We start from the raw sequence: 15,727 nt of genomic DNA, 5'->3' as shown, positions 1-15,727 counted from the left end.
CATTTTTGGGAAACAACTCAGCAATCCACACTACATACTTGTATATAATGCCCAAAAACCCACCCAAAAGGCTGCTGCAAGGGTAAGATTCAAATCGCATCCCAATCTCAAGCTACGCCTGGCCTATAGCTCAGTACAATTAAGCCCAAAACACACAAGTATTAATGAAACTAACACACAAAGGCCATTTCCACTACAAGTCAATTACTTTTTTTTTTTTAATTCAAAGAAAAACTGGTATTTTAATAAATACTGCAGAAACATTAACCAAACATACAAAGTGACTTCAACAATTAAAAAAAGTAATGAATGTCCTGTTTTATAACAGTTATAACTTATTTTTTCCACAATATTTAAATACAGAAAGCACTTACCAGCTATTTTGTAATACTGCCCTAAGCGCACTGTTGCATCAGTCAAAAGCTTATTATGGTAGTAAAAATGTCTTTTTGTGGGAAATAATCAGAATGGGCAAGCTTGTGGGTTTGGGGTGTTTTGATTATTTTTTTTTTTTTTTTTTTTAATCAGATGAAACAAAGTGCCAGGAACACACCGAACTGAGTTTTAATAACGGTAACCCTTTACCTTGGCACAAGTCAACAGGAACACAGCTTTAACACTTCAAAAATGAAGCATTACCCTTGGGAACAAAACGCTTGCGCTCAACAAGCGATAGCCACACTGGTTAGAGCTTACAGTATCCTTCTTTTGAGAGAACCCATGGAGTTAAGTCGGTCAGTAAACGGTTGCAAACAATTTTAAAGGCTGATTTAACATAACAATAGTATTCAGTAAGCAAAAAGGAATTCTATTTAACTGGTTCACTGATGTTTCATGATTGCTGTCTGGATATGTATATATGTCTTAAAGACTAAGGGCAGTATCCAGTTTCCACTGGGGACCCCTTAAGGCGTCACAGTTCTTCAGACCCCATTTCCTCACCACGAGCAAACAAAGTATGCAGCGAGAGACAGCGGCCCCAAAAATATGAGCATCACAAAACATATTTTGGCTCTGCTGCTGGCTCATTTGCAGATTCTTGGGGTTTTTGCAAAGATGATTGCAGAGAACCACATCACAGAATAGCACTTCTCCATAGCATCTACAGAGAGATAGATCCTGGGATCCACCCAGCTCTCCAACTCCCAGCAGAAGCGGAGGAGTCTCGGGGCTTCCCCAGACAGGCAGTAAGGCTTAATGAATTACCATGGTTGTAAAACTAAGGATGGTTTGTCATCATCGCTCTTAGCACCTTTCACTTGAACCTACAGCGACATACCCATACAGTACACCAGAACTGGAGATCATTTCCACTCTAAATTACAATCACAAAGAGGAATGGAAAGTCAGAGTCCTGCAACAGGCAGGTAGTTTGCCCCCACACCCCAACTGGATCCATTTAATTTCCACAGTGCCAGGGCACCTATAGTACTGGGAAATCTCAAACAGTTGTCTTCATTACCAACACGCTCAAATGTAGACAGCGCTGCCATCTCGGGAAGGCAAAACTCCGGACTTCTCATGTATAGCGTTTTCCTCTAGGTGATGCACAGGCCTCGGTACACTCTCCATTTTAACGATGAGCTACTTAAAAATTAGATCATATCCTTTGGAAAACCAACTATAAGGTCACAGGGATAGTTCCTTAATGAGGAGGGCATATTAATAATGTCATCTTTAAAAAAAACATTAAAGTATTATTTTAATGAAATCAAAGTGGTAGCATCCAGGAGTAGAGCATTAATAAAAGAAACGAGCACTGTCAATGACATCTCTTCTTTGCAGTGTTATTTTCCCATTCATCCTCTCTTTTCTCAGCACACACAAACATTTTTCCCTTTTTGTTTTTGGCATTTTCTTCAATGGATCATTTCCTGATGCCACCTCATTTAGAGCCATTTCTTCTCGCTGCTCAGTTCCTAAATACAGTCTCACACAACAGGGGAAGAGTCTCCATTAAAGCACTGGCGTAAGCCCTCATTAAATACCATGTGGCTGTGTACTTCATTGAGCCTCCACCCCTCCCAGATGCTCTCTTCCTCCTTCTCCAGGAAATCGAGGTCCTTCACATCACCGTGCAACTCTTTGCTTTGTCCTTTCGCAAGTCCGTCGCCACTGTGGAAAGTTCTGGCCTGCCAGGCATGTGTGAAATCCGCTTTGTTGCCCTCTGCGATTTGTTTCGTTTAACATTTTTATTTGTTTTATTCACACACGCCAAGGTGGCAACATGAAAAATGTCTCTGACACTGTTTTCTGACTGTAAGGCTGAGCATTCAATATATGTAGCTGCTCCAATCTGTTTGGCCATATTTGCACCCTAAGGGGAAAAAAGAACATGCAATCAATACCAAGTTTCTACAGAGAGCCAAAGCAAACCATACAATTACTTTTCAGCACTGTTTTCCCTACACAATGTTTTGTGAAAACCAAAGCTAAAGCTCCAGCACAACAGCCAACAGCTAATTTTGCAAAATAAACAGAGCTTTGGTTCCAAGATGCGTTAAACAAGTATCCAAGCATTATCTCCTATGCTGATAAACACAAACTGGAAGAGAAGAGATAAGCTCAGAGACCTGCAAACAACTGCAGAAAGCCAGAAGAGTATTAGTAGGACCTATTTAGCAATGCCACCCTTACACCTTAATTTGCATCTGTGAAATCACGTGCTCAGTGGGAAAGGTCTGGATCTGGCAGCTTCCAGATTTAAGCCTGGTATCTCCAAAGAGAAAATGTATTCTGACTGCCTTACGGGGTAGCCAGCGTGCCCCTGACCTGGAGCGGAGCCGTGTTACATCTCCGCTAAGGGGGCAAAGTTCGTAGGGAAATGCACTGTGGGTTTCTGGGCTAAGGATAGTTAGATCAACTTGTAGCCAGGGAATGGGAAGAAAAAAAAAAAAATATCAGTGGTTATACGAGCCCTTTTTTTGTGATTTTAAGTGCATTAAAAAGTCAAAGCAGAGCTATTTGTTCCAGCAGCACAAGAAAAACAACAAGCAACTCTGGCACATGACAACACCCCAATATCCTGATGTGGATTTTGCTACAGGAAGCCAATACTACATTGCATGAAAAAAATGAGTCGTTTCAATGGAATTTTACTTTGGAAGGGTGAATCTTTTTAGTAAGTTATGAATCCAGCCACATCCTCGATATGCCACACCTCACCTATCCACGGGCCTGAGATACAGACACAGGTCAGTCCAACCCCTCCTCTTTGCTCTAGTGCCAGGCTGATGGCACTACTCTGTTTGGATCCACATCCTTCATATATACTATTTGCACTGCAGTGATGCAGCCATCTTATCAATTTTAAGTGGGAGTGGCTGATAAAGGAGTGTTAGTTTGTAGTACAAGCCCTCCCCACAGTTAAACATCTCAACTCCTACTAAGCCAGCCCAGCCTACACCTTAGAGCCTCAGAAATGTTTGCTCAGGTGTAGCTGACTGGAAACGGGCGAGCATACTGGAGACAGGCTTTATCCTCCTAACGCTTCCTTGTGAAGTTAAGAGGAATGGAAAAACCCCGCTAAGCTCTTTGATCCCATGTCAACTTAGCAAGGCAAGGGAAATTGAAAATAAGCTGCCTAACTCTATCCCAGAGGACGCTTCCCTAGAACTAGTGCAGGAGAGCAGTGTGGTGCTTCATGCCACCACTGGACTTTTGCCACTGCAAGAGAATAAAAGCATTACTCAGGGTAAGTTTTCACTTGATGTAGAGCGCAGGTGAAATTGCGAGTTTGTTGAAGTATGGGCTTCCCTCTAACATGTGCAATTTTCCCTTTGGCTGAAAGTAAAAGCTTCTGCCTTAGGCTTTTGTCTTCAGCTGACTCCTGTTCCTAAGGGGCACAGGCTAAGCTGTGACACCACAGAAGATGTGAATCTCCCACACCAGAGGGCAAATCCTCTGGTCAGTACATTTTTAATCACTAAGGAAAAGGGTCAGACTTGGTGATTTTATTGCAGTACTGTACAAAATGTAATATACAAACTTGTATATGCAGTATGTGGCAGACAGTATTTCCGTTTAAGTTTAACATTCAAAGAAAAACAGCATGGAAAATTACACCTCTGAGGCTGGGCAACATGAATATATACACATGCACCAGTGGTAGTTTGTAACCAAGATGACATCTTCTGCAACAAGCAGGGTTTAAGGACACTTCTGAATTGGTTTACACCAAGGTACAAAACTGGCATTCAGTTTCATACAAAATTGTCTGAGATGGAGGTATTTTTACTGAGCGAAGCCCAGAAAAATCAGCATAGCCAGAGTACAACATCCCACGTTCTATTTTAATCAAGATACTCAGTTTATGGTATCTGCATTTTCCAATTTAAGCATGCTGTGGGAGGCTGCATTATTAGTAATCGCATATTAGGAGCTGTTGGTTTGGAAAACCTGAAGTTGTGAATAAAACATCAAAAACTCTTTGATATGCCCACTAGCTGAAGTTTCTTCTGGAGGTACCATTCTCACTCTTACAGCCTGCAGGGGTGTAGGAGTTAGAATGGTACCTCCAACCACCACTGTGATTCAGCTGCAGTGCATGATACACACCTCTGAGTAATAAGGGGAAATTTACCTTACAGCCCAGTTTTCCCCCGCTCTCCACCTCCTGTTCTTCCATGGCCTGCTTCCTTTCCCTTTCACCTCGGCTTCTCTATCCCCTGATGCCTGGCTCCAAACTACTCACTTCCCCAGCAGCAGAGAACTGCTGCCAAGAATTAAGATGCTTTCTGGATTTGCTGCCACCTTCAGAGGGAGCTACAAGGTGTTTTCACAGGTGTTTTAAGGCAACAGGGTTTTAAAGGAGACACATTATATGCAATACTTGTCATGATGCTAAGGTCGAATGAATGACATTCAAGTCTGAAGACAACAATTTTACCAATTTTTCAGTAAATAAACAGGACATGTCACCTCTCAATTACTGTTTTGGCCTCTACAGGCCCAGAAAAGCTGTAAGTTTCTTTTCAATTCACTTAAAAGGCTCTTTGCCATCACTAAGGCTACAATCTTACGATGCTTAAAGCATGCGTTGTGCGGCTGAATGATTTTCTGCCGCATCCAGTCTGTAAGTAAGCTTTGCCTTTACTCGTAATAGTTTTCAAATTCACCTCCAGCAACTACTAGAGAATGTGCATCTGGCTTCTAGAATGCATGTGTGTCAACGCGGGGAAGAAGTTCATAAAGATGGCTACAGCGATAGAAAAGAGTCTTATCTTCCACCCCTAAGTACAATAAAGGACATGACACATACCTGATCATAGGACACAGGTGTCTGCCTGTGGTTGGAAAGCTCCACTAGCGTGCTTACATCTGTGCGCAGATCCGACTTGCAACCAACCAAAAGCATTTTGGTGTTCGGACAGAACTCCTGGATTTCACCTTTCCACTGTAAAAATTTAGATTGTTATTACACTCAAGTAGTTGAATGTTTAAATCCAAAGCAGCAATAGATATAGAATGAAGTTTAATGAGTCATGACATTTTATGTGGAAATATTCTTATATAATAGTTATATCTACCTTCAAGCTAATTTCTAAAGGCATTCGTTCCAGCAGATTCCGGTCAAGGATGGAATCTTACTATCTCGTACACTCATTAATTCCACTGACTTACTAATCAAGAGGGAATTAATTGAGATTGTTTACCTACATGGGTGAAGGTTTGCAGACCTGTCTCTCCTGACAAGCAGTAAACACCCTGCCAAAACTATCTGCAGACAGGAACCAATGGAACCTGGAGTCCCCACATTCAATGGTTCCTCAAGATGGAGATAGAGGCAGGTCTTGTATGACCACAAAATAAATGTTGCTATATATTGGGTCATGGCTACATCCTCGCACCTAAAACTACACAAAAATCTGTCAAGGGTTCAGCTAACATGAACCAGTAACAAGTCCTTCAAACAGAACTTGTGATATATTCCTTGGTTTTCTTCCCCTTCTTACATAGTTATTTTGAGAACACAAGCCAAGAATTTCGCAGCATAATCTGGACAGATCATACAAACCCTAAGACTTAAGGATATCATTTAGGTTTAAAAGCATATTAAGGAAAATCTCTTACAGAATTAAGCAACAATATAGTAACCAACATTATCAGGGACAGAAAACAAATAGACAGTTCTAGATGCTCATTGGCACAGTTAGCAGCTGGGAGAATAGTCTTAAGCATTTTCTGTAGACTATTCAGAGCATTGTATGCCACTTTATTCCCAGTGACACAAGAATCACTGGCCCCAGCTACAGAAAAAAGGAACTTCAGGTCATTAAGCCTTAAAGAAAACAGTGCAAAGTTGAGTCATACCCCATGATCAAGGAAAGGACCAGGACCACCTTGCAAACACAAAGCTTGATTACCAAAATTCAATGTTTTAACTCGGGGAAAGCCTGGCACTGAATCTCGCATCACTGAGCTTGTGAAAAATTCTGAAGTTTGGTGCAGGATCGTATTCCTATGCCACTGCTAGGTCTTCTGGTGGCTTCCAGAGGCATTTCTCACTGTCTCCTTCTAACTTCAGGCTGAGAAATTATGTAAAGCCGTGGCAAAAGTCCAAACACTTGGCAGGCACGTTTTAACCATCTTTGCAAATGGCAAACTTTCTCAATCCTGTCTGTTACATGAATATAATGTGAGAGACAGCTTCTTGCTGTACCCAGCCCTGCACCTCACGCTACCCTGAACAATTCACTGCTGTCTAAGGGCTGAGGAATGAGAATTTACTTCACCCCTCAGCATCCATTAGGGAGTTTTTGTTTTCAATTAACATTCATCCCTTTCAAACAAATGATCTCAAATTCTAGCAGTGCAGAGCGTAGCCCTGTCATCTCTCCATTAAAAGAAACAAGCTGAAGTTCCCAATGTAAGAAACAGCACCACTCTTGAGAGATTTAAAGACAAGCTACTCAAACAGTTCTGTACTCAGATGTTTCTCGAACACTTGCCTTTTTTAGCACACTGTCGAGAGTTTCTGGCCGACTGATGTCAAAGCAAATCAGGACAGCATCAGAATCTGGATAGGAGAGCGGGCGGACATTGTCATAATAAGGAGACCCTGCAGGGAAACAAACAAGATTTTTATTAGTTTATATATTTTTCACTTTCTGCAGTCATTACAAGCTTATTCATAAAGTTTAGAAAGGTTTTCAGTGAAGCTCTATAATAGCACCCAGCTCTTCAATAGCACCGTATTCCCGAAACACTCACTGCAGTTGCTCATTTTCCCACTTTTCTTTTGTTTCTTAGCTACAAAAGCAAGAGCTTTCCCAAGTAATTAAGAGTGATGGCACCCCAGCGATCCATCTCCCACCAAAAGCTCGTGATGCCCCCAATAACAAGGAAAGGGAAATCAGGTCAGCCCAAGTTTAAGTCCCAGCAATAACCTGCAGGGATTTGACTTTGAGAACAAATCCTCAACCTCCAAAAGGCTCCTTCAAAGCAGATTTGTCACAGTTGTGCTTTCACGGAAAAAAATTCAGGAAGGTTTGAAGTAAATCAGTTTTGATTCTTCTAATGTTGAATTTAAAACAAACAGTTCCAAGTGCAAAAAGCTTCTTTAGTTGTCATGGATAATGGCAATTTTTAGAAGAAACTCTTGCTTCAGATTAAAGCATTTGTTGCAGTAGTCCATCAGGAAATAAGCCCAGTCCTGCAGGCAGGCACACAAGTTATCTGTCACAAAAAGCCTCACCAATCTGTAAACCAATATAGGCTTTCAATAAATGTTTATGTTTAGCCCATAAACCAGATTTTTATCACTGAGATCAAAGCTAATCTAGTAATTGGATGGAATATAAATAGGTCCACTACTGCACTTCGTGCATGTTTTACTTTCAGAGCTGTTAAGGGATATGCTGCTTTCTTTAAGAATTGTCATGATGTGTAGAGTTACAAGTATTTCTCCAGAGTCAGAAAGCTCATTTTTATCATCTGGTGAATCTGTTAACAGGTTTGGGGAAATAAAAAAAAAAAAAAATCTTCCTTTTTTTCCTAGGAAGTTCCAGTCACTCAGCCACCATTTGGTTTGGCCTTAACTGTGCTGAAGCTTCACTTGCTGAGGAGAATGCATTTCTGATTTAGAAAAGCACTGAAACAGTTAAGTGGTCCAAAAGGGTTTGGGTGTTAAAGTGCATGCCTGCAACTTAAAATGTGTTTTCTCAGTCATGCAGTCTTATTTCTGTATTTTTCTCTCTTGAACCTAAAATACGGCAGAGAACATATGCAACAAGAATACAGCTTTCAAGAGTTTTGGGGTTATCAGCTAATTATATCACCAATTTTCCAACTATCTAGAACTAATTGGCTGTAAGGTCTCAGAGGCTGAGCAGACTATTAACTGGATTAGAGAAATTCCTCAAGTTTTTAACTGACAGACAGCTCATGCTGTTGCACGAAGCAGAGCGGGGAATGGTGTGAACGTATCACAGATGACTTCAGTTGGACAGCTTATACGGGAAGGAAGGAGTCAAGAATCCCAGGAATGTTGTTTTTGAAATGAAGAGTAACACATGGGGAATGAAGCATTACCAAACTAGGTAGCAGAAGGTAATTTGTTGAACGAGACTATTTTGTTCAAATGCTCATCTTCATAAATGATGTCAATCTAACAAAGAGGCAGCTGTCAAAAACCGCTCTTCAAAAAACAGTTAGCTGTCTTCAGCGGTAAATGACATGTTAGAAAGAAATCTAAGCGAGTTGAGCTGACCGATAGTTAACTACTCATTTGAGCTCAGCTCTGCTAGCAGTGATTATCAATAAGCATTTCCCACTGCTAATTACTCCCCAGCCATCTCCAGCACTGCTATTACAGCACCTCCATCCCAGAGCCCCAGGGCCAAGTTATTTATCCTGGAGCCCCAGGGCCAAGTTATTTGCCCTGGACAGACACATGGCAGAGCAGTGTGCCGTTAACTAGCCACCTGCACTGCTCCGCAGCCTTAAACTGGCCAAAGCACCGCCTGCTGCTCAGCCACCAGCCTGCACGCGGGTGAGAACCACTGCCTGGCTAGCACGTCTCCCTGCCGAGCTCAGGCAAGTAAGGGCAGGATGGAAGATCATTAATGCTTGGCCAAATGGTTGCTGGCTAGAAAAGAGTCTCAAAAAAGCCTCACCCAGAAACTAATTCCTTAGACACATACCTATCTTCTCACTCACCAGTCTTCAGGGATACAACATACCATATATGTCCATCAGCACGTATTTATGTATACATAGAGTCACCACCTCCAGCCCTGAGACTCCTTTCTACTGTGTCAGCTGTAGCTGTGTTTGTTTTGAGGGTTTTTCTTTTTAGGTTTTCCTTCTGAACTTCTCATATTAAAGATGCTGAGCTAGAATAAGTGCACTTTTATAGGCAGTCCTTCTGCTCGGATGCAAGCTAGGAGGAATATTTGACACCTTTTCTTTGGGGCAGTGTGTGGCAGAACAAACGGGAACCATTTAAACTACTCAGGCTGCAGTACCAACAAAGGAAATTTCCTGGTCTCATTCAACAGCAATAACTGAACCTTTATTACTGCGCAAATAAAGAGGGACTACGGCCCTCGCTGTGCGAGCCTATTCAATCTGGCATTTCATCGTTTCGCCCAGAGAAACCCTCAGAAGCCAGGAATCTCAGGAATGAGGCTCAAGTCTGAACAGACAACTTGAGCACAACCCAGTCAGGCTGCTGCTCACTCTTTTTCAAGTTAGTCTGCAGATCTGAAGCCATGCCAACCCTAGAAAACAGAAGGAGAATGTAGAGTTACAGCTATAGTATTGGGGGGGGGGGGGGGGGGGGAGGGGGAGCCTATTTGTGTTTGTGATTCTGTTTAAGGACAACATGGTCAATTTTTCTGTTTTATCAAGGAATTGCTGATAATGCTGTAGTTCATATTTGGTAGAAGTACATTCCGGCTGCAATCCCCCTTTTTAAATCTGGCATCTTAAATAATTTAAGCCAAAATAAGTTACATATTAAGAATGATCTACTTTTAAAACCTTATGTTTCATGCGAAGTACAACATAAGTTCAGCTTTTAAACTGAAATAAAACCCCCTCCCCAGCAATATGGTTGGATTTGGTCTACAGAAGATATCAAGCTTAGACTTAAATGCTGCTATCTGAATAAAGTTAAAAAGTTAAGGCATACTTAATTTTTTGATGGCTTAGTACTACTCCGAGATGCTAGATCATGGTGAGATGATGCCCTATTTGTCTGCAAGACCCAAAGCCACCACCACCACTTCCAACCAGGAGGTTCATCCCCACATCCCACCTACAGAGCTGAACCTGGGCAGCTCCTGCTCACCGTGATGCTCAGCCTCCGCTTGCCTGCGGGCCTTAAGTGAAGCCAAGCTCAGTAACAGGCAAGACTTTGCTATTTACACACCACCAAGCAGCCATCAGGCATTCGTCTTTGTAGCCTTTTGGACTCCAGTCAACTGAAAGAACAGCAGATGAACAGCAGCGTTCTCGCTCCCAAACCCTTGGGCTCTCTAATTATCAGCTACCTAGAAAACACATCAAACACTGCAGTGGCCGCTCTAAGTAGCCGATTCACTGCTGACAGCTTTCTTCCTCCCAAATCCACCTTGGCTGTTTTGGAGAAAACGCAGGCAATTTTATATACTGAATATCATAGAACACAGCATCTCCAAGCACACGAATATCACCATATTCACCACATTTTGTGTGTTTACAACAGGATTTTAGTGACTTGGCACTCCCAGCTATCAATTCTAGTTTTTTCCACTCTAAAAGACAAAAAACCTATAAAGACTAGTTACTGTTACACTGTCATGAAAGAAAAAAACCACATGGCTCAATACAGCCAACTTGCAAGTGAACTGGAAGGCAAAGACAGAAATTTGACATTTCCTTTACAATGCTTACTGCCACAGAGCTCAGGAAAATACTAACTTTAATTCCTGTAGGTTTCACATGTCTTCTGAAAGATTTCAGCAAAAAAGCTTTATAATTAATATTGTATTTCTATACAGACACTGAATATATTGTGCACATTCAAATCACAGTAAAGCTAACCTGATTTAAAGCCCTACGGCCCTTCTGGATTTAATTATATGCTAATCCCCAGCAGTGCATAGGTATTTCTGGCCCTGTTGAGAATTTTTTATTGGTGTATCCAGTACAGGTTCCACAGTACAACCAATAAAAAAACTAAAATACATTTTAAGGAGACACAGGTATGTATGTCTAATTAATAGTATATGATTTCTGTGCCACAGCTGCTGTTGTACTAGCAGAAAATATAAGTAACAAAGTAGTCACTTTTAACAGAAGCCGCCAAAACCTTGGTAAACGCACAATTAAGACCATGGCTACGGTAGACATCTAATACATAAGTATTCTTTACAATGCCATGAACCTTCAAGATGAAGCTTCAGCCTGAAGAAACTAACACTCTACTGAGCAAAATAAGCACACAGCTCCCAAACAGCTCAAGACTGCCATACTATGTTACCACAGAGTGGAATAATTAATGGTGTAGTTAGATTGCAACCAGACATTCCTGCTTTGAAAGAAGGGTTGGTAGTCCAAAACCCAATTGAAATTCAAGTTGGCAAGTGCTTTCCTTAATGCTGTGGCTAATTTAAACCCTTATAATGACTTGCAGAACTAGACAGTACCACAAAATATTTGAATAATGAATCTTCCCATTCCACTCTTACTTGTAAGAGTGTTTTGTCCCATATTTCTATAGCCATATCCAAGATGTAACAAACTTCCCAATAAATTTACAGCTAGCTTTAAAAGGTTCTATCAATTGCATGATTCCCTGCATTTTGTACTTGAATTCTCTAGTAAAAAGCACATTATTATTATATAAAGGATTGTAAACTAAAACCACAAGAGCAGGGCCTCTCACCCTAACACAAGAATATTTTAACCAATGCCTACAGCTTTTCTCAGAGAGCAAAAAAAATTCTGTAAGTGGCAGTACCTGCCTTCCAAAGGATTGAATAAAAAAAAACCCCACACACATTTAATCAACATTCAAGCTATGGATTAATTTGCAAGGCAGCCTGTTGCATGCTCCCAGTTAGAAAAGTTAGAGAGGGTTAAAAATAGATAGTAAATACTGATCAAGTCATCTTGAAAGTATCATCTGCAGTATACAGCAATCAAATTCAGCTAAATAGTGTCCTTCCTGCCCTCCCCCAAGAGATACCGAAGTACCTCAAGTGACTGGAGCTATCACCTCCCCCCTTGTTGCACTGGACATCATCTTCCATTAGTATTTGGCAGTTAATAGTCATGTTTTTAAGTTAACTAGATCTAGTCCTGCTTTAAAAAAGTCACTAAGACATTTATTCTAATTCAGCAGATGACTAGGACAAAGACTTGTAAAAAATAAATTACCAGGAATTTAAGATAATGCTAAAATACTATCTTATCTTCTGATGTCCCTTATCTGGTGATGTGATTTTGCATTGGGTTAATGGGTTTGGGTAGTGTTTCTTCTTGCAGTCAGCGAGAAGGGCTGTTTACGGAGAGACACTTCTTCAGCAGCAGAGTCCCACAACCAGAGGATCCACTGTTCAGTAATACTTAATAAGACCAAAGCATTGGATCGTTCAAACATTTCCTCTCCAGTTTCAGATTGCAGACAAATTAGCCACTTAATCCTAAACTTCTGACTTAGTCAAATTTTCTATCAGTTCCAGGACAAGCCTGAGAGGACAACATACACACACAAAGGCTGGCAGGTGTTTCTTCCACTGCTTTTGTCTTTTGAAGTGCCACAGAATAGTTCATTACATGGGTGTCTCCAGCCTTTGACAAACAGATTCCAAACCTTCCCACGTCAAACAACTTGTGAGCTTGTTGTATTTTAATAGCTAAAGATAAAATTTTCCAAAATAACTATTAATTTTTAATAAGCCCTCACTCCACAGTTTGTTACAGCCAGCTTAGTAATCAGGATGAAAGCTCATACCAGACACACTCAAGAAGCCTGCAAATCTTACTTGGCATAAGATGAAGAAAAAAAATAAAATCAGTTCAGAGCTATGCTGATACCGGTTGTGGGCAGAGAGACTGCCTTTTCCCAGTAATCGTGTTGCAAGAATTTGGAATCATTTCCTCAAGAGCAAGAGGAAAGCCAACTCGCCGCCTAAACTCCTTTTTTTAAAAAGGGATTAACATTTTCTTTTCTGGTGAAAGGACTGCTTTCATATTTACAAGGAACCGCTGGGTCCAAATTCAACATTAACAAGTTATCTATACACAACCTGCCTAAAGAAAGGGTTTGCATACTCCATCAAGTTACTGCATCTTTTTTCCAGTTGCTTCTGCAGAATGATGATGATCCACACCTGCGTTAAGGGTTCCTGGTGTCATTCACCCCTGACCACCTCTCCCCATGTGCTCAGTTATCGAGCAGCAGAGACCCACTGGCTGTCCACGCTCCCCTTCAGCACTCAGGTGGCAAGTTCAGGGGTGCGTCCTGCTGACCCTGGCAGTGAGCTCAGTCCAATTATCACCGGCAGCAGGATCTAGAGAAGTTCCTGGCCAAACGTGGCAGGAAGACTAATACACTAAGACACCAAGAACCTCAACCTTGGAGGCATGTGCACCAGTGTTTTTGACAACACCACCAGAGGCACAACTGGAAGAGTGATGAGGACCCTCAGCACTGATCACAGAATGGTCAGGGTTGGAAAGGCCTTCTGGAGCTCCTCCAGTCCCACACCCCACCAGAGCAGGGGCACCTCCAGCAGTGGCACAGAACATGTCCAGGCGTGTTTGGAATGGCTCCAGAGTGGGAGACTTCCCCCCCACTCTCTGGGCAGCTGTGCCAGTGCTCTGCCGCCCTCACCACCGGTGATGGTATGTAGCAGGAGGTGTCCCTGCCCATGGCAGGGGGGGGTTGGAACCAGATGATCTTCAAGGTCCTTTCTGACCTAAACCATCCTACGATTCTACGTAAGAAAGGACGGTTCCCTCCGCATCCTCAGAGGGCAGAGATGCCTACCCCCCCTAGGCTCTACTGGCTTTAAAGACTCTCTAAAACACAGGAAAAAAAAAACATCGCATTTTGTAAAAAAACACCGCATTTCGTAAAAAAAAAACAAACAGGCGTTAAGGAGGCCACACGGAACTCAACGTGCGAGCTGATGTAATTTACCATTAGCATATTATAAACACCTCTTCAACCCTTCTACCAGGCAAAGGCGGGTTTCACAGCGAAGCTACCTCAGATAAGCTCCTGCCAGTCAGGCAGGTGAGAACACACCGCCCTGACAAACCGCTTCAGGGAGGGCTGCCCCCACCCTCTGCCCCTCCACAAAAGTCACGTACAGCGCTAAAGTACACCTCAGATTTAAAAATAAATAAATAAACCAGAAGCAGCCGTCCGTCGGGCACGGCCGCCCCTCGCGTGTGGAGACCGCCGGTGAGGGGCTGAGGGGCCGCCGGGCCGATCTCCTGCTTCCCCCCTCCCCCCCCGCCTCGACTGAGGGGGAGCTGCGGCCCCTCACGGACACACACCACACACACACCACACACACACACCACACACCACCCCCGGCCCCGGGGGAGCGCTCACCCGAGGTGTCCCACAGGCTGAGCTCGATGCGCTGCGTGTCGATCTCGAAGCTGGCCGTGTAGTTCTCGAAGACGGTGGGGACGTAGCTCTGCCGGGAGACAGCGCACGGTCAGCCCGCCGCCACCACCACCACCGTCCCCCATCCCGGTCCCGGTGTCCCTCCGCCCCCCCCTCCCGGTCCCGGTGTTTCCCCCCCCCCCCCCCGGCCCACCTCAGGGAAGCAGTCCTTAGCAAAGACGTGGAGCAGGGCGGTCTTCCCGCACTGGCTGTCCCCCACCACCACGATCTTGCACTTCACGTTCTGGTTGGGATCCATCACCGCCTTGCTCGATAACTTCTGGCTCGCTCTTCTTTCCTTCATTGATCTCGGCTTAGTCCCTCGGCCGGCCACAATAAAAGAAAAAAAATACACCCGTATCCCTCAAAAAAAATTATAAAAACAATAATTAAAAAAAAAAAAAAAAGAAGAAAAAACCCAGGTGGCAGTGGCAGAGCCGCGGGACGCTCCGCCGTCCCCGCTCCGCCCGCCCGCCGGTCCCGCGCAGACTGCTTTGTCCCCCCACCCTGCCGCCCCTATTTATAGCCTCGCTGCCTCCAATCACCGCCCTCCGCCGCTGCGGGGCCCGCCCCCTCGCCGCGCGCCGCCGGGCGGGCCGCCGGAGCAGTGCGCCCCCTAGGGGAGCCGCGCGGCGCCGCAGCCCCCAGCGGGGGCGGAGGGGAGAGGGGGGGTGGGGTGTTTTTTTTTTTTCTTTTAAATTTCTATTAATCTCAGTGCTACGAAAGGGAACCTGCGGCCTGCGGGGCTCTGTCGTCTCCAGAGGGGCGGCGAGGCACGCCAGGATGGCTACTGCCCAGCGGGGTCGCTCAGGGGGCTGCCCCCCGTGCGGCGCCACAGGCCGGGCTGTGAGGAGAGCCGCTGGCCCCGGCCTTCGCCGTGCCGCAGATTGGGCTCAGCCGGGTGGTCAGTGTGGGCAAAGGTGTTTTTCACTCAAAACATGGTCACGAAGAGGGTGTCGGGATCCCATAAAACATCCCCACCGTTAAGGAGCTGCTTCCTTTTTAGCTTCCCAGCCACAAATCTAACGGCTTACGTTCACGGGAGGACTGAACGCTGCTCTGACTGCCACAGCGGCTCTGTAACCGCGCGGGGTAAATCTCTCTCTGAAGCGACAG

At 43.9% G+C, this 15,727-nt stretch overlaps 1 protein-coding gene across 1 annotated transcript; it reads right to left on the bottom strand.

The window, feature by feature from the left end:
• Window positions 1-212: 212 nt before the first annotated feature.
• On the bottom strand, window positions 213-15,079 carry RND3 (Rho family GTPase 3). The gene is made up of 5 exons (XM_082484635.1): window positions 14,766-15,079; window positions 14,555-14,642; window positions 6,951-7,060; window positions 5,261-5,395; window positions 213-2,317 (listed from the first exon to the last, which is right to left on the bottom strand). Exons 1-5 carry the CDS (start codon window positions 14,913-14,915, stop codon window positions 2,066-2,068), a joined length of 735 nt encoding a protein of 244 aa, XP_082340761.1. The 5' UTR covers window positions 14,916-15,079; the 3' UTR covers window positions 213-2,065.
• Between the last annotated feature and the right edge of the window lie 648 nt (window positions 15,080-15,727).

The sequence above is a fragment of the Vanellus vanellus genome, assembly GCF_965231255.1.
Source record: "Vanellus vanellus genome assembly, chromosome: 5".
In the NCBI taxonomy this organism is placed as follows: domain Eukaryota; kingdom Metazoa; phylum Chordata; class Aves; order Charadriiformes; family Charadriidae; genus Vanellus; species Vanellus vanellus.
The sequence above is the reverse complement of the archived record's forward strand: the minus strand, read 5'-3'. Positions and strand labels throughout refer to the sequence as shown.